The sequence below is a fragment of the Ostrinia furnacalis genome, unplaced genomic scaffold (assembly GCF_004193835.3).
Source record: "Ostrinia furnacalis isolate ACB-3 unplaced genomic scaffold, ASM419383v2 OfSCF2237, whole genome shotgun sequence".
NCBI classification, from domain to species: domain Eukaryota; kingdom Metazoa; phylum Arthropoda; class Insecta; order Lepidoptera; family Crambidae; genus Ostrinia; species Ostrinia furnacalis.
Genome location: NW_021132476.1, coordinates 384,972 through 404,494, shown reverse-complemented (window position 1 = coordinate 404,494; position 19,523 = coordinate 384,972). Strand labels below are relative to the sequence as shown.

The following is a 19,523-nucleotide window of genomic DNA, read 5'->3' as shown; positions in this document are numbered from 1 at the left end:
TGACAGGTACCGAGGTGAGTTGTGACAGCATTGTATTTCATCTGTTAGATATAAAAATACAATTATACTCAATCAAATATGATTTATTTAGCAAAAAAGTACTTTATAATCATCCTTTAGTAACAATTTAAACAAATAGTAATAAGATGTCGTTACACAGATTGAGCCACATTTCTCCAGCTTTCATTTTCCTCCCACGACACTGGATTTTTTTATTATTATATTTTTTAGCTAATATAGTCACTTAATATATTATTTTCTTCCTCTTCTGTAAAAATTAAATAGTCGCAGTGGTATAATCCATAGACGGAGCTTCGCCTTCTGGGTTTACTTGATAAGCCTCATTCTTCTTATTATATCTTGACAAGTTTAGATTGTAAGTTGTCGCAGCATATTTTATCTTAAACTTTGACCCTTTTTAACCTAATCACTTCATAAGCCAGGTTCTATATTTCGACTCCAGCAAGCAGTTCCTATTATATGGAATTCATGTATAGTTATTCAGAATCAAAAAAGTAGCGGCAGGCAATTATACAAATTATGAACCTTCTAACACACAAAAAACATCAAAAAACATCGTAGAAATGGCCCATCAGAAAAATTAAGTAAGCTAGGAGAGTTGTGACAGGCTGTCACAACTCTCCTAGGTGTTTAAAATGACGACTTGGTTCGAATAATAATTTTTAATTTCTAAACACGATGCGCACACAAAAAATCAGTGCTACATTTTGAGACCTGAATAAACATGCAACTTGAGAAAAAATAACACAACAGTGCACATATACTAAAACATGATATAAATTGAAATAAAATTTTGACGAAAAACTTACTTTTCGCATTTTTCTGTACACAGACGTCATATTTACGTAACCGTGCCTCTAGCGCCGCCCGCAGGTATTTAGTCAAGAAGAGCGTCTTAAGAGCGACAAACAAGCGTTTTTTCCAGCTTCCTAACTATATTAAGTAAGGAGAAATCATCCTTGTCACAACTCACCTCTGTCACAACTCTCCTAGGTCTCCCCTACCCTAAAAAATAAGAACCCTGGAAGCTGTTATGTACATTATCTACTTCGTGGTACAAACACAGGGGTTTACAACAGTTTTCTACATCCATTCGTTTAAATTACGGTGCACGCTTCACTCGCGAGCACAGAATAAGGCCAATTTTCATCGTGAACATTATGCAACATTATAATCGAAACTTATTGAGATTGTCACAGTAGTTTAGATTTAACACTCTTAGACCTATTTCTCCTTGATCTTCAAAGCCGACACTAAAAGCCCCTTTATTCATAGAAACCTGCAAGTTTTTTTAAACACTGTTTTGTCCCTTTTCATCGCAGCTAAATTTTCATTTGGCAAAAAGTGACAAAGCATTCCGTAATTTTTATGAACAAGGGGGTAATTCGATAGTTTGAGAAAAAGAGATGGAGCTAGATTTCTGAGGCATAATTAAAAGTATTTTTCTACTTGATCGTATAGGGATGCTATTAGATATTTTTGGACCATTGTTAAGATTAAAAACTATGATCAGTATCCGTGGAGTGAGGATAAAGAATATTTAATGTTAGATTCCGTGGATGTCGTTTGAAGTGGTTGGCGAGATTAGAGAAACGCTTTCTATAGCTCTTCGACTTGCACCCACACACTACTACCTAAGTATACTACCTCTTGACGTTTCTGAGGGATTGTTCTGTCTACAGACTTCTTACGTACATTCCAAGCAAATATTGTCTACAAAAACCAACTCGAGTCAGAAATGTTTGAAATTGTTAAAAAAAAGTTTACACACGACAGTGTTACACAAAATATTTATGGACTACCTTGATGTATTAAAATAATGGACAATCTTTTAGAAATGTCGAGAACAAAGGTCTTGGAGTGTTAACTAATGACCAAGATAAAGGACATCGTATTTATAAAAGGTGCATTTCACAATGTACGTGTACAATTTGCATATTTTAAAAATAAGATATCCCGGTAGGTGTTTACCAAGAAACCGCTTAATATTTTTGTATTTTCCTAGTATGTAACGAAGCATTATAAATTCGTGGTGTCTTCTAACGATTGTGTATGCATTATGCTATAGATGAATATATCGTAAACATTTGGTTGAAATAATAAGTGCGTAATAAAACACTTTTCGTATTAAAACCGTTGTAATTTATTTACAATATAAATATCCCTTACAAATATTTATGTATTCACAGAACACAGTATTTCATTTATCTACATTATGTACATTTTAAATACAATTTTTAAAAAAATCAGCAATTATAATTTAATTCATTTGCAATCGAGCTTAATTTTTTAATTCAGTCTAAGTTTGGGGGAAGACCCAAACCTGCTTGCCTCAGACTGTAGTTAAAATCGTTTGTAAGCTTTAAAACTAGAGCTGAATATAAAATTTTCAATCATTTTGGATCGATTCTTGAGAGTAGATTAAAAATTCAATGTCGTTTCGAAAACTATAAAGATACAATTTAACAATCATCAAATCAAACCAACAAAATTCATACAATCTTTGGAAGTTGAGTGACGGACTTGAAAATAACTCACATGGCTCTCAGCAAAACGTCGCTGGCGGTTAAAGGGTTAAACCCTTAACCTTTATAAGAGCTCCTCCGGCTATAAGCTATGTATGTCTGAAGACAAGTTGATGAGCGGAGTGTCAGACTCCAAAATTTCTTTTGCCTGCTGTAACTCCCATTCCGACATGGTTGGAAGCGCTTTGAAAAACATCTGAAACGAAATACATTATAATATTAGTAACAACAAACACTTTTTTGAACACCGGTTAAAAATATAGCTGTATTATAAATATAACTGGCTTTTGCCCGCGGCTTAAATTTAGTTTGTCACAGATCGGCATAAATTATAGCCTATATGTTATTCTGGGTATAAACAATAATACTGTAATCTATCATCAAAATCCGTTCAGTAGTTTTTACGTGAGAGTAACATGTTAACACCCAAGTGACCCAAACATCCATTCAAACTTTCGCAGTTATAATATTAGTAGGAAGTAGGATATGTGTATTATCACAGAATAATAATAAGTACTACGTACAGAAGTTTTACTTCGCGAAGCTATTTAAAAAAATGTACGCTCAATGTCATTAACAATATGGTGTAATTTAGCCTGTCTCAAGAGNTGCCCGCCCCGCTCCCGCGCCGCCGCCGCCGCCGCCCCGCTGCCCGCTAAGTTCGAGGCTGAGGCCTTACACAAGCAAAGATTCTCGCCGCCCTGACGTCTTGCAAAATAATGCTTTCTATCTCGCTTGCGCATAGGTAGCTAGTGTATTCGATATTTAAACTTGAAGTTTAATGTGTTGTGTGGTCTGTATTCAAATATTACATCAGTGTATTATGTTCTACTCAATTTAGAATTAAAAATATGACGAAAACATTATAAATACAACGAACTCACCTTGCGTGTCATCAACGTTAATCCGTGTTTCTTCTTCATGTGATCTCGAAGTAACGACATGCGTGGATATCTGTAAAAAATTTACATTTTAATTTTGTTGCACAATCGCTTTTAATACAAGTACATAAAGACGAGAGCGCACTGGTGACTTTTGTCACCGTGGCCATTATGTTTCATATATCTTTGATTATAAGCGATATATCTTTGATTAAACAGTGTCTCTCCATAGATAAGAATAATCTCTATTTGTCTATTTGTCGGTTCTCTTTATAAAAGTGTAAAAGAGAATTTAAGAGAAAGATGTAGTGTCACGGTGACAAAAAGTCACCCGTACGCAAGCGCCGTATCACCCCAATCCCCAATCGTCAGCATATTAGTACATAGCTCTTATTCGTTCGTTTGTTTCAGCCGAAAAACGTCCACTGCTGGACAATAGCCTCTTTTGGGTGCAGTGGAAGCTAAGCGTTGTTGTTGCACAATCGCTCTTATAACAAAGACATAAGACACTCGCCCTCTCGACAGCTGTCAGCATTCAGATTCTAGTTGAATAACCGCTCTTATTACAAGCGCATAAGACGTACCTCTTGGGGCAGACCTGGCAGGCGCAGGGCAGCAGCAGACGCGACACAGTTGGTTACGTCAGCACTCCAGAAGTCCAGACCAAGTATTTTCGTTGGATAACCGCTCTTATCACAAGTCCATAAGACACCTCTTGGGAGTAGAATCCCTATTATTCGACAATCGCTCTTATTATGAGCACATAAGACACACCTCTTGGGGGTGCAGTCAGCAGTACATTAGTCTTATAGCAAAGACATACATTAGTGGGTACAGTCGGCAGTTGTCAGCATTCCAGACTAAAATTTTTGTTGGATAACCGCTCTTATCTCAAGCGCATAAGACGCACCTCTTGGGGCAGACCTGGCAAGCGCAGGGCAGCGGCAGACGCAGGTGCACGCGGCGCACGTGGTGGTTGAGCGCGTTCTTGTTCAATAATCGCTCTTATCACAAGCCCATAAGACACCTCTTGGGAATACAATCCTCTAGCACACCAGACTTAGCCTTTTTATTACCTGGCAGGCGCGTCACAGTTGGTTACGTCAGCACNCTAAGTTCGAGGCTGAGGCCTTACACAAGCAAAGATTCTCGCCGCCCTGACGTCTTGCAAAATAATGCTTTCTATCTCGCTTGCGCATAGGTAGCTAGTGTATTCGATATTTAAACTTGAAGTTTAATGTGTTGTGTGGTCTGTATTCAAATATTACATCAGTGTATTATGTTCTACTCAATTTAGAATTAAAAATATGACGAAAACATTATAAATACAACGAACTCACCTTGCGTGTCATCAACGTTAATCCGTGTTTCTTCTTCATGTGATCTCGAAGTAACGACATGCGTGGATATCTGTAAAAAATTTACATTTTAATTTTGTTGCACAATCGCTTTTAATACAAGTACATAAAGACGAGAGCGCACTGGTGACTTTTGTAGAGCATTCAGATTGTAGAACAAGCGTTGTCGTTGGATAATCGCTCTTATCTCAAGCGCATTTAAGACGTACCTCTTGGGGCAGACCTGGCAGGCGCAGGGCAGCGGCAGACGCGATACAGTTGGTTACGTCAGCACTCCAGAAGTCCAGACGACAATACTTGGTATTGTCGTTGGATAACCGCTCTTATCACATGCCCATAAGACCTATCTCTTGGGGCAGACCTGGCAGGCGCAGGGCAGCGGCAGACGCGACACAGTTGGTTACGTCAGCACTCCAGAAGTCCAGACAAAATCCACCAATCACGCAGCATTTGGACCTCGCGTCCACGTATTGCCATCTGGCGGATTTTTCAAACGCGAAAACCCTCATTGATAGCATCTTAAATTACCTCCCTAGCGGAATAGAGCAACAAAGAACTGAGCGAGCGAGATGTCACTAGTAGCAACACTGTCAAACAGAACTTTTTGCAAATATTTGAAGTTTAATAACTTTACGGATATCATTGATTGTTTTACTGTCCAGTGTGTTTTTTGATTACATCTGGGCATACAGATTGTTTCCTGTTCTCGAAAATTTCATAATCAGTTCACATTCAATGTTGCGACTTTGTTGCATATTTTTAGTATTTTGTCGATCACCCGGCGATGATACGCAAGTACTACAATAATTTCACTTCGCGATTAACGAGAGGTTTTGTCGCATCACTAGTTCACAGACCAAAAATATTTTTATGTCAGTTGGCCATATTTGATGACATTTCTGCTGATTTCTACAAAATTAGACTAAATCCGCGAAACAGTAAAAAACTTATGTTCCGATCGATAAAAAAAAAACTGTTGTAGTTCTGGTAAATTAAACTTCTGAATAACGATTCATACAAGTTTCCACATAAGGCGCCATGATCCATATTGATTAAATACTTCAAGTTATTTCGATAATCAAGAAAACACGCACTAAACGTCATTACCATCACAGTAAAAATACTGACCTTTGCCGTTGTCTTTTAATTTTTTCTACTTTACCTATACACAGACCAGATTTTGATTATAAACTAGCGGCCGCCCGCGACTTCGTACGCGTGGATCCCGTTTTACTCCCTTCATCTATCTTACGCGGTTTAGATTTTTTCATACAAATGTTTTTTCCCGCTAACTCCCGTTCCCGTTGNTGTTCTACGCAATTTAGAATTAAAAATATGACGAAAACATTATAAATACAACGAACTCACCTTGCGTGTCATCAACGTTAATCCGTGTTTCTTCTTCATGTGATCTCGAAGTAACGACATGCGTGGATATCTGTAAAAAATTTACATTTCAATTTTGTTGCACAATCGCTTTTAATACAAGTACATAAAGACGAGAGCGCACTGGTGACTTTTGTAGAGCATTCAGATTGTAGAACAAGCGTTGTCGTTGGATAATCGCTCTTATCTCAAGCGCATTTAAGACGTACCTCTTGGGGCAGACCTGGCAGGCGCAGGGCAGCGGCAGACGCGATACAGTTGGTTACGTCAGCACTCCAGAAGTCCAGACGACAATACTTGGTATTGTCGTTGGATAACCGCTCTTATCACATGCCCATAAGACCTATCTCTTGGGGCAGACCTGGCAGGCGCAGGGCAGCGGCAGACGCGACACAGTTGGTTACGTCAGCACTCCAGAAGTCCAGACGACAATACTTGGTATTGTCGTTGGATAACCGCTCTTATCACATGCCCATAAGACCTATCTCTTGGGGCAGACCTGGCAGGCGCAGGGCAGCGGCAGACGCGACACAGTTGGTTACGTCAGCACTCCAGAAGTCCAGACCAAGTATTGTCGTTGGATAATCGCTCTTATCACTAGCCCATAAGACACCTCTTGGGAGTACAATCCATAGCACACCAGACTTAGCTTTTTTATTGGATAACCGCTCTTATCTCAAGCCCATAAGACGTACCTCTTGGGGCAGACCTGGCAGGCGCAGGGCAGCGGCAGACGCAGGTGCACGCGGCGCACGTGGTGGTTGAGCGCGTTCTTGTTCAATAATCGCTCTTATCACAAGCCCATAAGACACCTCTTGGGAATACAATCCTCTAGCACACCAGACTTAGCCTTTTTATTACCTGGCAGGCGCGTCACAGTTGGTTACGTCAGCACTCCAGAAGTCCCGACTAAGTATTGTCGTTGGATAACCGCTCTTATCACGTACCCATAAGACGTACCTCTTGGGGCAGACCTGGCAGGCGCAGGGCAGCGGCAGGTGCCGGTGTACGCGACACACGTGGTAAGTATGAGCAGATATGAGTAGACAAGCTAAGCGTAGTTATTGCACAATCGCTCTTATAACAAAGACATAAGACACTCGCCCTCTCGACAGCTGTCAGCATTCAGATTGTAGAACAAGCGTTGTCGTTGGATAATCGCTCTTATCTCAAGCGCATTTAAGACGTACCTCTTGGGGCAGACCTGGCAGGCGCAGGGCAGCGGCAGACGCGACACAGTTGGTTACGTCAGCACTCCAGAAGTCCAGACGACAATACTTGGTATTGTCGTTGGATAACCGCTCTTATCTCAAGCGCATAAGACGTACCTCTTGGGGCAGACCTGGCAGGCGCAGGGCAGCGGCAGACGCAGGTGCACGCGGCGCACGTGGTGGTTGAACGCGTTCTTGTTCAATAATCGCTCTTATCACAAGCCCATAAGACATCTCTTGGGAATACAATCCTCTAGCACACCAGACTTAGCCTTTTTATTACCTGGCAGGCGCGACACGGTTACGTCAGCACTCCAGAAGTCCCGACTAAGTATTGTCGTTGGATAATCGCTCTTATTACAAGCACAAGACACCTTTTTTGGATGCAGTCGTTAACACATTAGACCAGTGGTTCTTAACCGGTGGTCCGCGGACCACTGATGGTCCCTGGAGGCATGACAAGTAGTCCACGAAGACATCGTAATAAACAAGTGACGTGACGTGATGAGTCGAGTCAACACAACGCAAACGGCGCACAGTGGGTGAGAAATCGACCTCCCCTTTCATAGAATTTTGAAAATAGTACAAGCGGTCCCTGACAAGACAGAAACTTGGTAAAATGGTACCTCGTGACTTAGAGGTTAAGAACCACTGCATTAGACCAAGCGTTGTAGTTGAATAATCGCTCTTATAACAAGCGCATAAGACGTATCTCTTGGGGCAGACCTGGCAGGCGCAGGGCAGCGGCAGACGCGACACAGTTGGTTACGTCAGCACTCCAGAAGTCCAGACCAAGTATTATCGTTGGATAACCGCTCTTATCACAAGCCCATAAGACACCTCTTGGAAGTACAACGGTAGCACACCAGATTTATCTTTTTTATTGGATAACCGCTCTTATCTCAAGCCCATAAGACGTACCTCTTGGGGCAGACCTGGCAGGCGCAGGGCAGCGGTAGGCGCAAGTATATGTGACCCACGTGGTAAGTACCCACTTTTATTTAACAATCGTTCTTATTACGATCATATAAAACATCTCTAAGGCTGGTTTTAGAATCACGCTGACGCACGCTGACCGTCAGCGCCGATAGCCGAAATGTATGGAGCATCGGCGCCGAGCGATCAGCGTCACTTAGAAACGTTCCCTTCAATTACATACATTTTGATTTGTCAGCGCCGACGATCAGCGAGCGGGCAGCGCGATTCTAAAACCAGCCTAAGACCTAAGCATATTTGTTGGAAAATCGCTCTTATTGCAAGCCCATAAGACGTACCTCTTGGGACAGACCTGGCAGGCGCAGGGCAGCGGCAGACGCAGGTGTACGCGGCGCACGTGGTGAGTATGAGCAGATATGAGTAGACAAGCTAAGCGATGTTATTGCACAATCACTCTTATAACAAAGACATAAGACACTCGCCCTCTCGACAGCTGTCAGCATTCAGATTCTAGTTGAATAACCGCTCTTATTACAAGCGCATAAGACGTACCTCTTGGGGCAGACCTGGCAGGCGCAGGGCAGCAGCAGACGCGACACAGTTGGTTACGTCAGCACTCCAGAAGTCCAGACGACAATACTTGGTATTGTCGTTGGATAACCGCTCTTATCTCAAGCGCATAAGACGTACCTCTTGGGGCAGACCTGGCAGGCGCACGTGGTGGTTCAGCGCGTTCTTGTTCAATAATCGCTCTTATCACAAGCCCATAAGACACCTCTTGGGAATACAATCCTCTAGCACACCAGACTTAGCCTTTTTATTACCTGGCAGGCGCGTCACAGTTGGTTACGTCAGCACTCCATCCAGAAGTCCAGACCAAGTACTGTCGTTGGATAATTGCTCTTATTACAAGCCCATAAGACGTACCTCGTATGCTTGGTGTTTCTTTGCGAGATCGAATCAGAAATGAGGAAATCCGTAAACGAACTAAAGTCGCTGACATAGCCCGACGGATTAGCAAGCTGAAGTGGCAATGGGCAGGGCACATAGTGCGCAGAACTGACGGCCGATGGGGCAGCAAGGTTCTGGAATGGAGGCCGCGTACCGGAAGGCGCAGCGTGGGACGTCCACCTACAAGGTGGACCGACGACATCGTAAAGGTAGCAGGGAAGCGCTGGACGCAGGCCGCTACCAATCGATCAACGTGGAAAGCATTAGGGGAGGCCTATGTTCAGCAGTGGACGTCCTATGGCTGACATGATGATGATGATGATGAAGACGTACCTCTTGGGGCAGACCTGGCAGGCGCAGGGCAGCGGCAGACGCAGGTGCACGCGGCGCACGTGGTGGTTCAGCGCGTTCTTGGTGGCGTAGCGCTGCGGACACAGCGAGCAGCCGTACTTCGGTATCGCTGTACGAGATTTAAAAGGGAATTTAAAGAATAATTGAAGGACAACCAACATGACCTAATGATTTATAGCAGGGGTGGCCAACCGGTCGATCGCGAGCGCGACTATTAGTCCAGTCGATCGTGGCCAGGGCCGTCTTTAACCTACTAGGGGCCCTGGGCATTTAAAGATTTTAAGGATTAAGGGGGGCCATTCTCATCTGGAAAAAGGTCTTATTAGCAGATGGGGCCCCCTTCAGTCACGGAGCCCTGGGCACGTGCCCAAAGTGCCCAGTGGGAAAGAGGGGCCTGATCGTGGCAAGGCAAAAAATACTACTTGATTGTGTACTAAACTATGCTGTTTCATTTAAATTTCAAGAAGTATGTAAGTGGTAGATGCCCAGGGTTTCGTTAGTAAACAGTAGATCTTATTTCTAATCAAGTTGGCCACCCCTGATTTATAGGTTTAGCACTTAACTCATTCCGTGTCTGAGGTATGAAGCGGCACGGGAGTGGTGACATTGACGTATACTCAACATCAAATAAACCGCACCTTCCGCGACGCGAACTTTAAACATTTTCTTCTGACACAATCATGGTACCCTAACAATATTGGTGTTATTTGAAAGCCCTATAAATATCCTTAAAGAAAACACATTTAATTTCTTAATAAATGATTAACAAATACCATAAATGTGACTTGAAAAAAGACCTCACTTTGGGCTCACCTCTGGGATCAATTAGACCAATTTTTATGGTTATAAAACCAAATTATGATCTCACGTGTCCTCTTTAACAGATGGATAGCGATTAATTCCAACTTAACAGTTTTATAGCCATAAAAGTTGGCTCAAGCGTAACTACCCATTTTTTGAAGAAGTGGCTCTGGATCCTTCTGAAGACACATTTTTGGGGTAAAAACCTTTCCTTTAATAAAATGAAGTTTAGAACTAGGCTTTAAAATGGTGCCAATATTGGTGGGAAGTGGGGATGCATACGTTTGAAAATGCTCGTCGCGGGAGGTGCGATTTATTTGATGTCGAGTGTGTTATTATGACGTAACAACATACAAATCTAAAGTCGACGTTTGACGACTCAAATACACTCCCATACTGCTCCCATACCTCGGCACTGATTGAGCTGAAGCGCTAGACGTATACATTTTTTTTCGTTATTTAATTCTTAAAAAGGCTGTACAAAACTTGCGCGGGTCACAGTATGGATAGAAGCTCTACCGTAGAGCAGCGATGTGCGGCAGTTCGATACAGACACAAGTTTTACGTTGTAAACGTATAGCCTCACGTTGTATGCCGCGTCAAAATGGTTACTGTAGAAATGTACTGTTTTGGTCTCTTTCAAACGTTGACGTGGGCGTATGGCCGTCGATAGGAATTTCAATTGAAGGTCGTTTAATAGGAGACCGTAGCCTAATATGATAAATAATAAATCGATATGGCAATGTAAGTTACCTTTATGAGTGTCCAAGTGCGCGATGAGCGCCGCCTTGATCTTGAAGGCGCGCTGGCAGTGGTCGCAAATGTACTCCTCGTCCGAATGCTTCTTCAGGTGTCTCTGCACAACACATGCTTCATTCACACCAGGAACTACATAAGACTAAGGGGCGTCCATTAATTACGTGAGACAATTTTGGCTATTTTTTAACCCCCCCGCCCCCCTTGGTGAGATTTCCTCCCCCACCTAATCTCACGTGAGATTGTCCAAAATGCCTATTTGCAATGTAAATGAGATAAACCATGCTTCGAAAATATTAGATTTTAAAAAAACCAGACCTGCGTAAAAAAAATAACTGTAATGACAAAACAAAACAATTTAGGCCCAGTTTTTTACTTTTAGTACAATTTTTAACTATTAGTTTACATTATGTTGTTAATATTTAAGTACGGATCTAAAAACTGGGCCTGTGTTCACAAATGCTGATGGAGGATTTACTCTGTTTGTTGTGGAAAAAAATTACGTGATATACTCTCGTGATCCCGTTCGAAACAAAAAAAAAGTCTGCTTATTTATTGCCATTAAGGCGGAACAAAGTTCGCCGGGTCAGCTAGTATCATATAATGCCAAAATCGTAAATTTAGTAATATATCATATAATGCCAAAATCGCGAAATCTTATGCGTAGTACGTATACATCGATGATATTTTTTATGTAAATAATTCAAAACAAAACTCTTTTTTTCTCTTAACTCCAGGGATATATTTCAGTGCGCTTCGGTTTACACATTAGTATTGGTCTGAGGAATAAAATGCACTATGGGTTGATTCTGGGCAACACTTGGTCCAGACCCTGGCACTATCCTTTCAATCAAACTCACTGTAAGCGCGGCGGCCGAGGTGTAGGCGCTGGGACATTGGTCGCAGCAGTAGGGCCGCACGCCAAGATGCATGTTCTCATGGGCGACCAAATTGTTCTCAATCTTGAACCTTATGTTCTGGACACTAAAGTTCAATATATGGTGGCATCAAACTCACTCGCAGCAGTAGGCCTGCACGCCGCGATGCATGTTCTATGCGCGGCCAGTTTATTTTTGATTTTGAGCCTGTGGGAGTCGCATCGTGTCAGCCGCCGTACTGCGAGATAGGCCGCAAAGAGGCCGCTTATATTTATAACCTCCGGCCGAGAGGTCCGAGAGGCTGTCTCGCAGTACGGCGGCTGACACGATGCGACTCCCACATCACTCTACAGTCGCTATGAAAAGAGGGCGACCTGAAACTGGACATATATATAACGCCCGAGAGGACCGATATTGCTATCTCGCTTCCTCTATGGGAGCGCGCGGGAACGCGCTGAAAGTTTCGTGGTTTTCATGTTGTGTGCGACAGCCAATGTTTCTGTCTCCTTTCTGTGGTACTATAAATATAGCGGCCTATCTCGCAGTTCGGCGGCTGACACGATGCGACTCCCACAAGCCTTATGTCTTGTACACTAAATTTCAATCAAACTCACTGTAAGCGCGGCGGCCGAGGTGTAGGCGCTGGGACATTGGTCGCAGCAGTAGGGCCGCACGCCGCGATGCATGTTCTCATGGGCGANATGATGATGATGATGATGATGATGATGAAGACGTACCTCTTGGGGCAGACCTGGCAGGCGCAGGGCAGCGGCAGACGCAGGTGCACGCGGCGCACGTGGTGGTTCAGCGCGTTCTTGGTGGCGTAGCGCTGCGGACACAGCGAGCAGCCGTACTTCGGTATCGCTGTATGAAAACATTAATAATTAATAAATAATTATCCTTGGACATTTTACACTGCGCTTCTAGTCCCAAACTAAGAAAAGCTTGTACTATGGGTACTAGACAACGGATATAAACATACTTAAATACTTTTTTTTTGTAAATACATTCTAATTATACACAGAAAACACCCAGTCCAATACAAACAAATATGTTCATGCACAATTGCACACAAATGTTTGTACTGGACTGTACCGGAATAGTAGTCCGTTTCGAACCACTACACCAAACGGCCGACAAACGACTGAAAGTATTTACATAAATCCGCTAATATACACATGCGTAAGTTTAATAAAAGCGTATAAAAATTATCAGCCCAATGATTTATATATTTTTTTACTTTTTTAGAATTTTAATGCCCAAAAAGGATGTACTCTAAAACATGCGCAGGTGCTCGGAATTCGTGTCTGTAAAAATAGTTTGAACGTGCGTGCAGAAAAACGATAAAAAAAATTCGACTTAGTCAAGAGTTTTAGCGTAGGTATAGTCTGGTCCGGGAGCACGTAGAATTTTGTCCAAATTCTACGTGCTCGCGGACCAGACTATAGCTATAAATATTTAAAATGGCAATGTGATTGATGGGTACAGCGTCACGCTGTACTAAATGTGGTTTCTTTTAGACGTTGACGTCGGCGTATGGACGTCGATATTAATTGCAATAGGAAGAGACGAATAAATATAGCGAAATAACAATGTAATGTACCTTTATGAGTGTCCAAGTGCGCGATGAGCGCCGCCTTGATCTTGAAGGAGCGCTGGCAGTGGTCGCAAATGTACTCCTCGTCCGAATGCTTCTTCAGGTGTCTCTGCACAACACATGCTTCATTCACACCAGGAACTACATAAGACTAACCTCCTATATCCTTTAAGCTTAAGGGGGTGTCCATTAATTACGTCGTGAGACGTTTAGGGGGGTGAGAGGGTCGAGAAAAACCTCACTAAATCTCATGTAGGGGAGAGGGGGGGGGTCTCAAGAAATATCACGTAATTTTTTTTCCACAACAAACAGAGTAAATCCTCCGTCTGCATTTGTGAACACAATCCCAGTTTTTAGATCCGCAGTTTGCTACCAATGCTTAGATATTAACAAAATGTAAACTAACAGTTAAAAATTGTACTAAAAGTTATTTTTTTACGTAGGTCGGGTTGTTTATTTTATAAAATCATATATTTTCAAGGCATGGATTATCTCATTTACATTGCACACAGGCATTTTAGAAAATCTCACGTGACATTAGGGGGTGGGGGAGGGGATCTGGCAAAATCTCATGAAATCNAGATATTAACAAAATGTAAACTAACAGTTAAAAATTGTACTAAAAGTTATTTTTTTACGTAGGTCGGGTTGTTTATTTTATAAAATCATATATTTTCAAGGCATGGATTATCTCATTTACATTGCACACAGGCATTTTAGAAAATCTCACGTGACATTAGGGGGTGGGGGAGGGGATCTGGCAAAATCTCATGAAATCTCACCAAGGGGGGTGGGGGGGTTAAAAATAGCCAAAATTGTCTCACGTAATTTATGGACGCCCCCTAAGCGCAGACCACCGACTTCTAGTTGGCCGATAGTTGGGCCCGATTCTAATTTGTATGAAGAATCGGCCGAGACCAAATCGGTGTAATGTGCGCACTTTTATACATCTCCATACTGATCAACAGCCCGGCCAAGCCAACTATCGTCCAACTAAAAATCGGTGGTCTGCGCCTAGGGTAATAGGGATGTTTCCTGGGTAAAAAAGCAAGAGTTTTAATTAATCCGTCAGTTAGCTTATCAAAAACTAATCGACACGTATTTCTTACTTTTTAAAACTAATGAAAATGTAAAGTGATAAAGCGTGCCAAAGTTCTAAAGAAAAGGCCCCTGACGTCAGTGAGTGCGTAAAATTGCAGCACTTTGTGACGTCGCGCAGAACTTCAACGCACTATAACTTTGTAATTGTTTGATTGACGATTAAAAATATACGTGTCCAATATTTTTTTTTTTAAATTTAAGGATTAAAAAAAATTTTTTTGGGAACTAGCCTATTCATCATGGGTTCCATAAGTTGCAATCATTGTTAGGTCCGGTTTTTTTTCATAAAGATCGATAACGGTCGCAGTGATACTACGACTTTATTGAACTAGAATAGCCGCTCAACACAAATAAAAAAATTGGTCCGGTTTACACCAAAGCGGAGAGAAGAGCAAAAAATCTCGCGGCACATTTTCTATAGTATCATATCATATAATGCCAAAATCGTAAATTTAGTAATATATCATATAATGCCAAAATCGCGAAATCTTATGCGTAGTACGTATACATCGATGATATTTTTTATGTAAATAATTCAAAACAAAACTCTTTTTTTCTCTTAACTCCAGGGATATATTTCAGTGCGCTTCGGTTTACACATTAGTATAGGCCTGAGGAACAAAATGCACTATGGGTTGATTCTGGGCAACACTTGGTCCAGACCCTGGCACTATCCTTTCAATCAAACTCACTGTAAGCGCGGCGGCCGAGGTGTAGGCGCTGGGACATTGGTCGCAGCAGTAGGGCCGCACGCCGCGATGCATGTTCTATGCGCGGCCAGTTTATTTTTGATTTTGAGCCTTATGTCTTGTACACTAAAAGACAATGCCGGAAATTGGCGTCTTTTTTTTTTCGCGCGGCCATCGACCAAACTTTGTTTTTTGATTACAAAATAGTGTAATAAACCAAACTTACTATGGCATGTATACCTCTAACTCTGTCTGAACTGAGTTACGAGCAAAAAGCAAATCTAGTACCATGTAAAATCATTAAACTTCTAATGCTCGTAACTCAGTTCAGACTGTCATAGTAACATACATGTCATAGTAAGTTTGGTTTATCACACTATTTTGTAATAAAAAAATAAGGTTTGGTCGATGGCCGCGCGAAAAAAAAAAGACGCCACCTTCCATACATAATCTGGCATTGCCATTTCAATCAAACTCACTGTAAGCGCGGCGGCCGAGGTGTAGGCGCTGGGACATTGGTCGCAGCAGTAGGGCCGCACGCCGCGATGCATGTTCTCATGGGCGACCAAATTGTTCTTGCTGGTAAACGTCGCTGAGCACCTCGTGCAGGGAAAACTGGAGGATAAAAAATAGAGTTGTTAAAACGGCACTTATACTATAGTCCGGTCGCAGAGCACGTAGAATTTTGTCCAATGACCCCAAGCTGTCGACGACTGTGCAACCGACGGGCGGCCTCAGTGAGTGTTCGACCGCGACAGCAACATAATTACGCGCGAGCGATAAGGATGGGTAGCTTCGGGTCATTGGACGAAATTGCACTGAAATACATTAGTATAGATTTGTCTATTATTTAAGAAGGCTAAACTAAAGCGATATAGTTATAGAACCAACTGAATTCGTGAATTGTATAAAACTGTACTACACAAAATTAAATAATACTCACCGCTTGAAGCCTTTATTCTTGTAAACAGGTACGGTTCTGAGGTCGGGTATAAACGGCCGGCTGCGGCCCTTGCGGCCCAGGAACAAAGCTCGCGCCTTCAGAACTATCATGGCGTCGCGCGCCTGACATATCTTCTCGTGTTTGTAGAGGTTTGTTTTGCTGCAACAGACCAGTCACGTCTAATGGTTGTAATCATGCATCATTTAATGGTTTACGAAATTACATCACAATCACAGAAAAAATCTGCTCATAGTCTTCGGACTGATTGCATGATAGAGTAAATTATATTAAAAAAAAAAAGAAATTACTTAATCCACTTGTTATGGAATTTACTTTTTCTATCACTTACCTTAAATCAGTCATGATAAATTTATCTCAAAACAATCGCTGGCAAAGACTTGGACAATACTGCGACACACCTATCTTTCAAATGTTGCACATAAAAATAGTTTACACTACCCACATTAGTAAAAATATTTATGTAAAAACTAGCGTTCTTTAGTAACAAGTGGGTTAATGGACAAATGGTAGTTTGAGTAAGTCTCACGCTTAAGGTTAAAATTTTCGTAACTTTATTTATTTTTTCTTAACATACCTTCTAAAGTCCACACCACAAGCATAACAAACAAGATATCTAGGGCCATGTTTTTCTTGATAGTGCCGTTCTGCGGCAGGAATGCAGTTAGTCATCTTACCACATTTGAAACACCTGAAATTAATACATTTCATTCGTATGAATTATATAAAAGAACTGCTTTAATTGAACTTACAACATCTGATTCAAACTTCTAATTCACATATTTGTTTATATTGTTCATTTAAAAGAAATCATTCAAAGAGTATTNTTGTTCTCACTTACTCATACATCAAATCAGAAAGGATGTAAAAACCCTTCGGTGGCTTGGGTGCTTTGTTACTCCTCATAACTTCCACCAGAGATTTGATGAGAGCTTTTTGATTCCTTTCTAACTCTGGATATTGCTGTCTCAAGTCTTCCACAAAGGACCTCTGTCGAGATGGACTCAACATTTTAACCCGTTTTTTTTTCTTCGACTGTCCTCCCACACTTTCTAAATCAGAATTAAAATCTGAATTGTAGTTATCATTATCACTTTCAACTTGGTAGTCTGGATCATCACAATTATTTTCATCGAGAGCCTCGTAGCCATAGTTATTCAGATAGTTGTCAAAGTCTTCAATATTATGATCAACGTCTTCAGCATTATGATCAAATTCTTCAGCACTATGATCAAAGTCTTCAGCATTATGATCAAAATCTTCAGCAATACTATCAAAGTCTTTAGCATTATGATCAACTTCTTCATCATCGTAACGCTCTATTTTGATGTTGTGTATTGCTTGCTCGAAAGTTACATCGCCGTCTGATTCGTCTATGAAGACGTCTGTTCGTAAATTTATAGGCCGGCCATACCGTTGAGCTGCTTCTATCACTTGCATCACGTCATCTGCGTCGAATGGCTCCTCTTTGACTTGAATGGGAGCACACACTTTACCAGAATTCCACTCGATATCATCATCATCTTCATCGCCGATCACAACTACTAACATGTCATCATCTTCCTCCATGATAAGGCGTTGCGCTTCGACTATCTCGTCTTAGTCCAAGGATTAAATACCCTCTGTAATGTTTTATTTATCACATTAGCAATTACACGATAAACAAGGATTGTTTGTTTATTTTCATTTTTGAGACCGCCAATTTTTATCAATTTTGACAATTACGAAAATCTATCGCAATGAAAGCAAAGGCAAATCATTCAGACCGCCATTGATTTTATTGTACCAACCACGCTTAGCAACTTCAATGAACAGCAACAGACAGATCCAAAAGGTCTACATTACTTTCAGCCTAAACAAGCAATTCACACAATAATCACAATTATTTATGTATTAAATTATAAATTACCTTTCTGTGCTCACTCAGGAAGAGAAGAATAATATTATTTTTTCTTTTCTTCCTTCCTTTGCGTTCCTTTGCCTGCCTGTCTGAGTTTTTTTTTCTACCCATAGACTAAAGAGAGAAGGAGAGACAGATTCTCTAATCCATATCTGTGGACAGATTAGTCGATTAATTTCGNACTTCTCAGAAACAGGAGTTAAATTCTATCTAATCAACACTCGAAAACTATTCCAATTTAATCTAATTATCAAATTACTATTTCAATACAAATTATGCAATTATCACGGACGCGTGACAACAAACCAAAACAAACCTGTCGGAAGAATAAAAACTGGTTTTTTACCGGCTAGTCAACAAGGAGTGAGCTGGATGAGAGAGAACAAAAATTAAAATATTCAAAACCTTACCTGTGTACAAATAGAGTTTAAATTACGTAATACATCAAACACCTATTCCTATCTCACACCTGCCTGCGCTCAAATTTGTTTGTCAGACAGAGACGGAGTGAATCTCTACGTTCGCACATAAGCTTAGCGAGAAATACGCGGTGCACGTAATACACGACTACGGATTATGCAATAATAACCTCTATTACTTTGATGGTAGGGTCGGAAATCGTGTAATTTAAAAAATACTAGATGGATCAAGTATTTTAAAAATTGGAATAGGTGCCACTTAGTACTGTAAAATACCTAGTGTGTGGATCTGTTCTAGTAAATACGTCTCATCTCTAGTTTATTTATTTTCATTTTTGAGACCGCCAATTTTTATCAATTTTGACAATTACGAAAATCTATCGCGATGAAAGCAAAGGCAAATCATTCAGACCGCCATTGATTTTATTCACAGATTTTATTGTACCAACCACGCTTAGCAACTTCAATCATCAGCAACAGATAGATTCAAAAGGTCTACATTACTTTCAGCCTAAACAAGCAATTCACACAATAATAACAATTATTTATGTATTAAATTATAAATTACCTTTCTGTGCTCACTCCAATAATATTATAGATGACCCACGCTGAACTGTCCCACCAAACTCAATGACAGGGGGGCGCTACCATCGTTCAACTATATGGTTTGCAACATGGCAAAAATCTGAACCAGCGATTCGGTATTGACGGTGGCGCCCCACTGTCAATGTCATCGACAGGACAGTCCAGTATTTTGGAACTATATTTTTTCTTTTCTTCCTTCCTTTGCGTTTGTTTGCG

General features: G+C 41.2%; 1 protein-coding gene across 1 annotated transcript; it reads right to left on the bottom strand.

The window, feature by feature from the left end:
• Positions 1-1,481: 1,481 nt before the first annotated feature.
• On the bottom strand, positions 1,482-18,191 carry LOC114354881 (zinc finger protein interacting with ribonucleoprotein K). The gene is made up of 8 exons (XM_028307465.1): positions 17,245-18,191; positions 16,981-17,094; positions 16,386-16,544; positions 15,922-16,057; positions 11,175-11,277; positions 9,603-9,729; positions 6,154-6,223; positions 1,482-2,742 (listed from the first exon to the last, which is right to left on the bottom strand). Exons 1-8 carry the CDS (start codon positions 17,970-17,972, stop codon positions 2,629-2,631), a joined length of 1,551 nt encoding a protein of 516 aa, XP_028163266.1. The 5' UTR covers positions 17,973-18,191; the 3' UTR covers positions 1,482-2,628.
• Between the last annotated feature and the right edge of the window lie 1,332 nt (positions 18,192-19,523).

Bases quoted from the DNA above. Each gene is read 5' to 3' on its own strand.
- LOC114354881 (XM_028307465.1), bottom strand. From the start codon at position 17,972: ATGGAGGAAGATGATGACATGTTAGTAGTTGTGATCGGCGATGAAGAT. The intron at 16,058-16,385 runs GTGAGTATTATT...TTTATCCTCCAG, and splicing joins AAGAATAAAGGCTTCAAGCG to TTTTCCCTGCACGAGGTGCT. The intron at 9,730-11,174 runs GTAACTTACATT...AATCTCGTACAG, and splicing joins GCACTTGGACACTCATAAAG to CGATACCGAAGTACGGCTGC.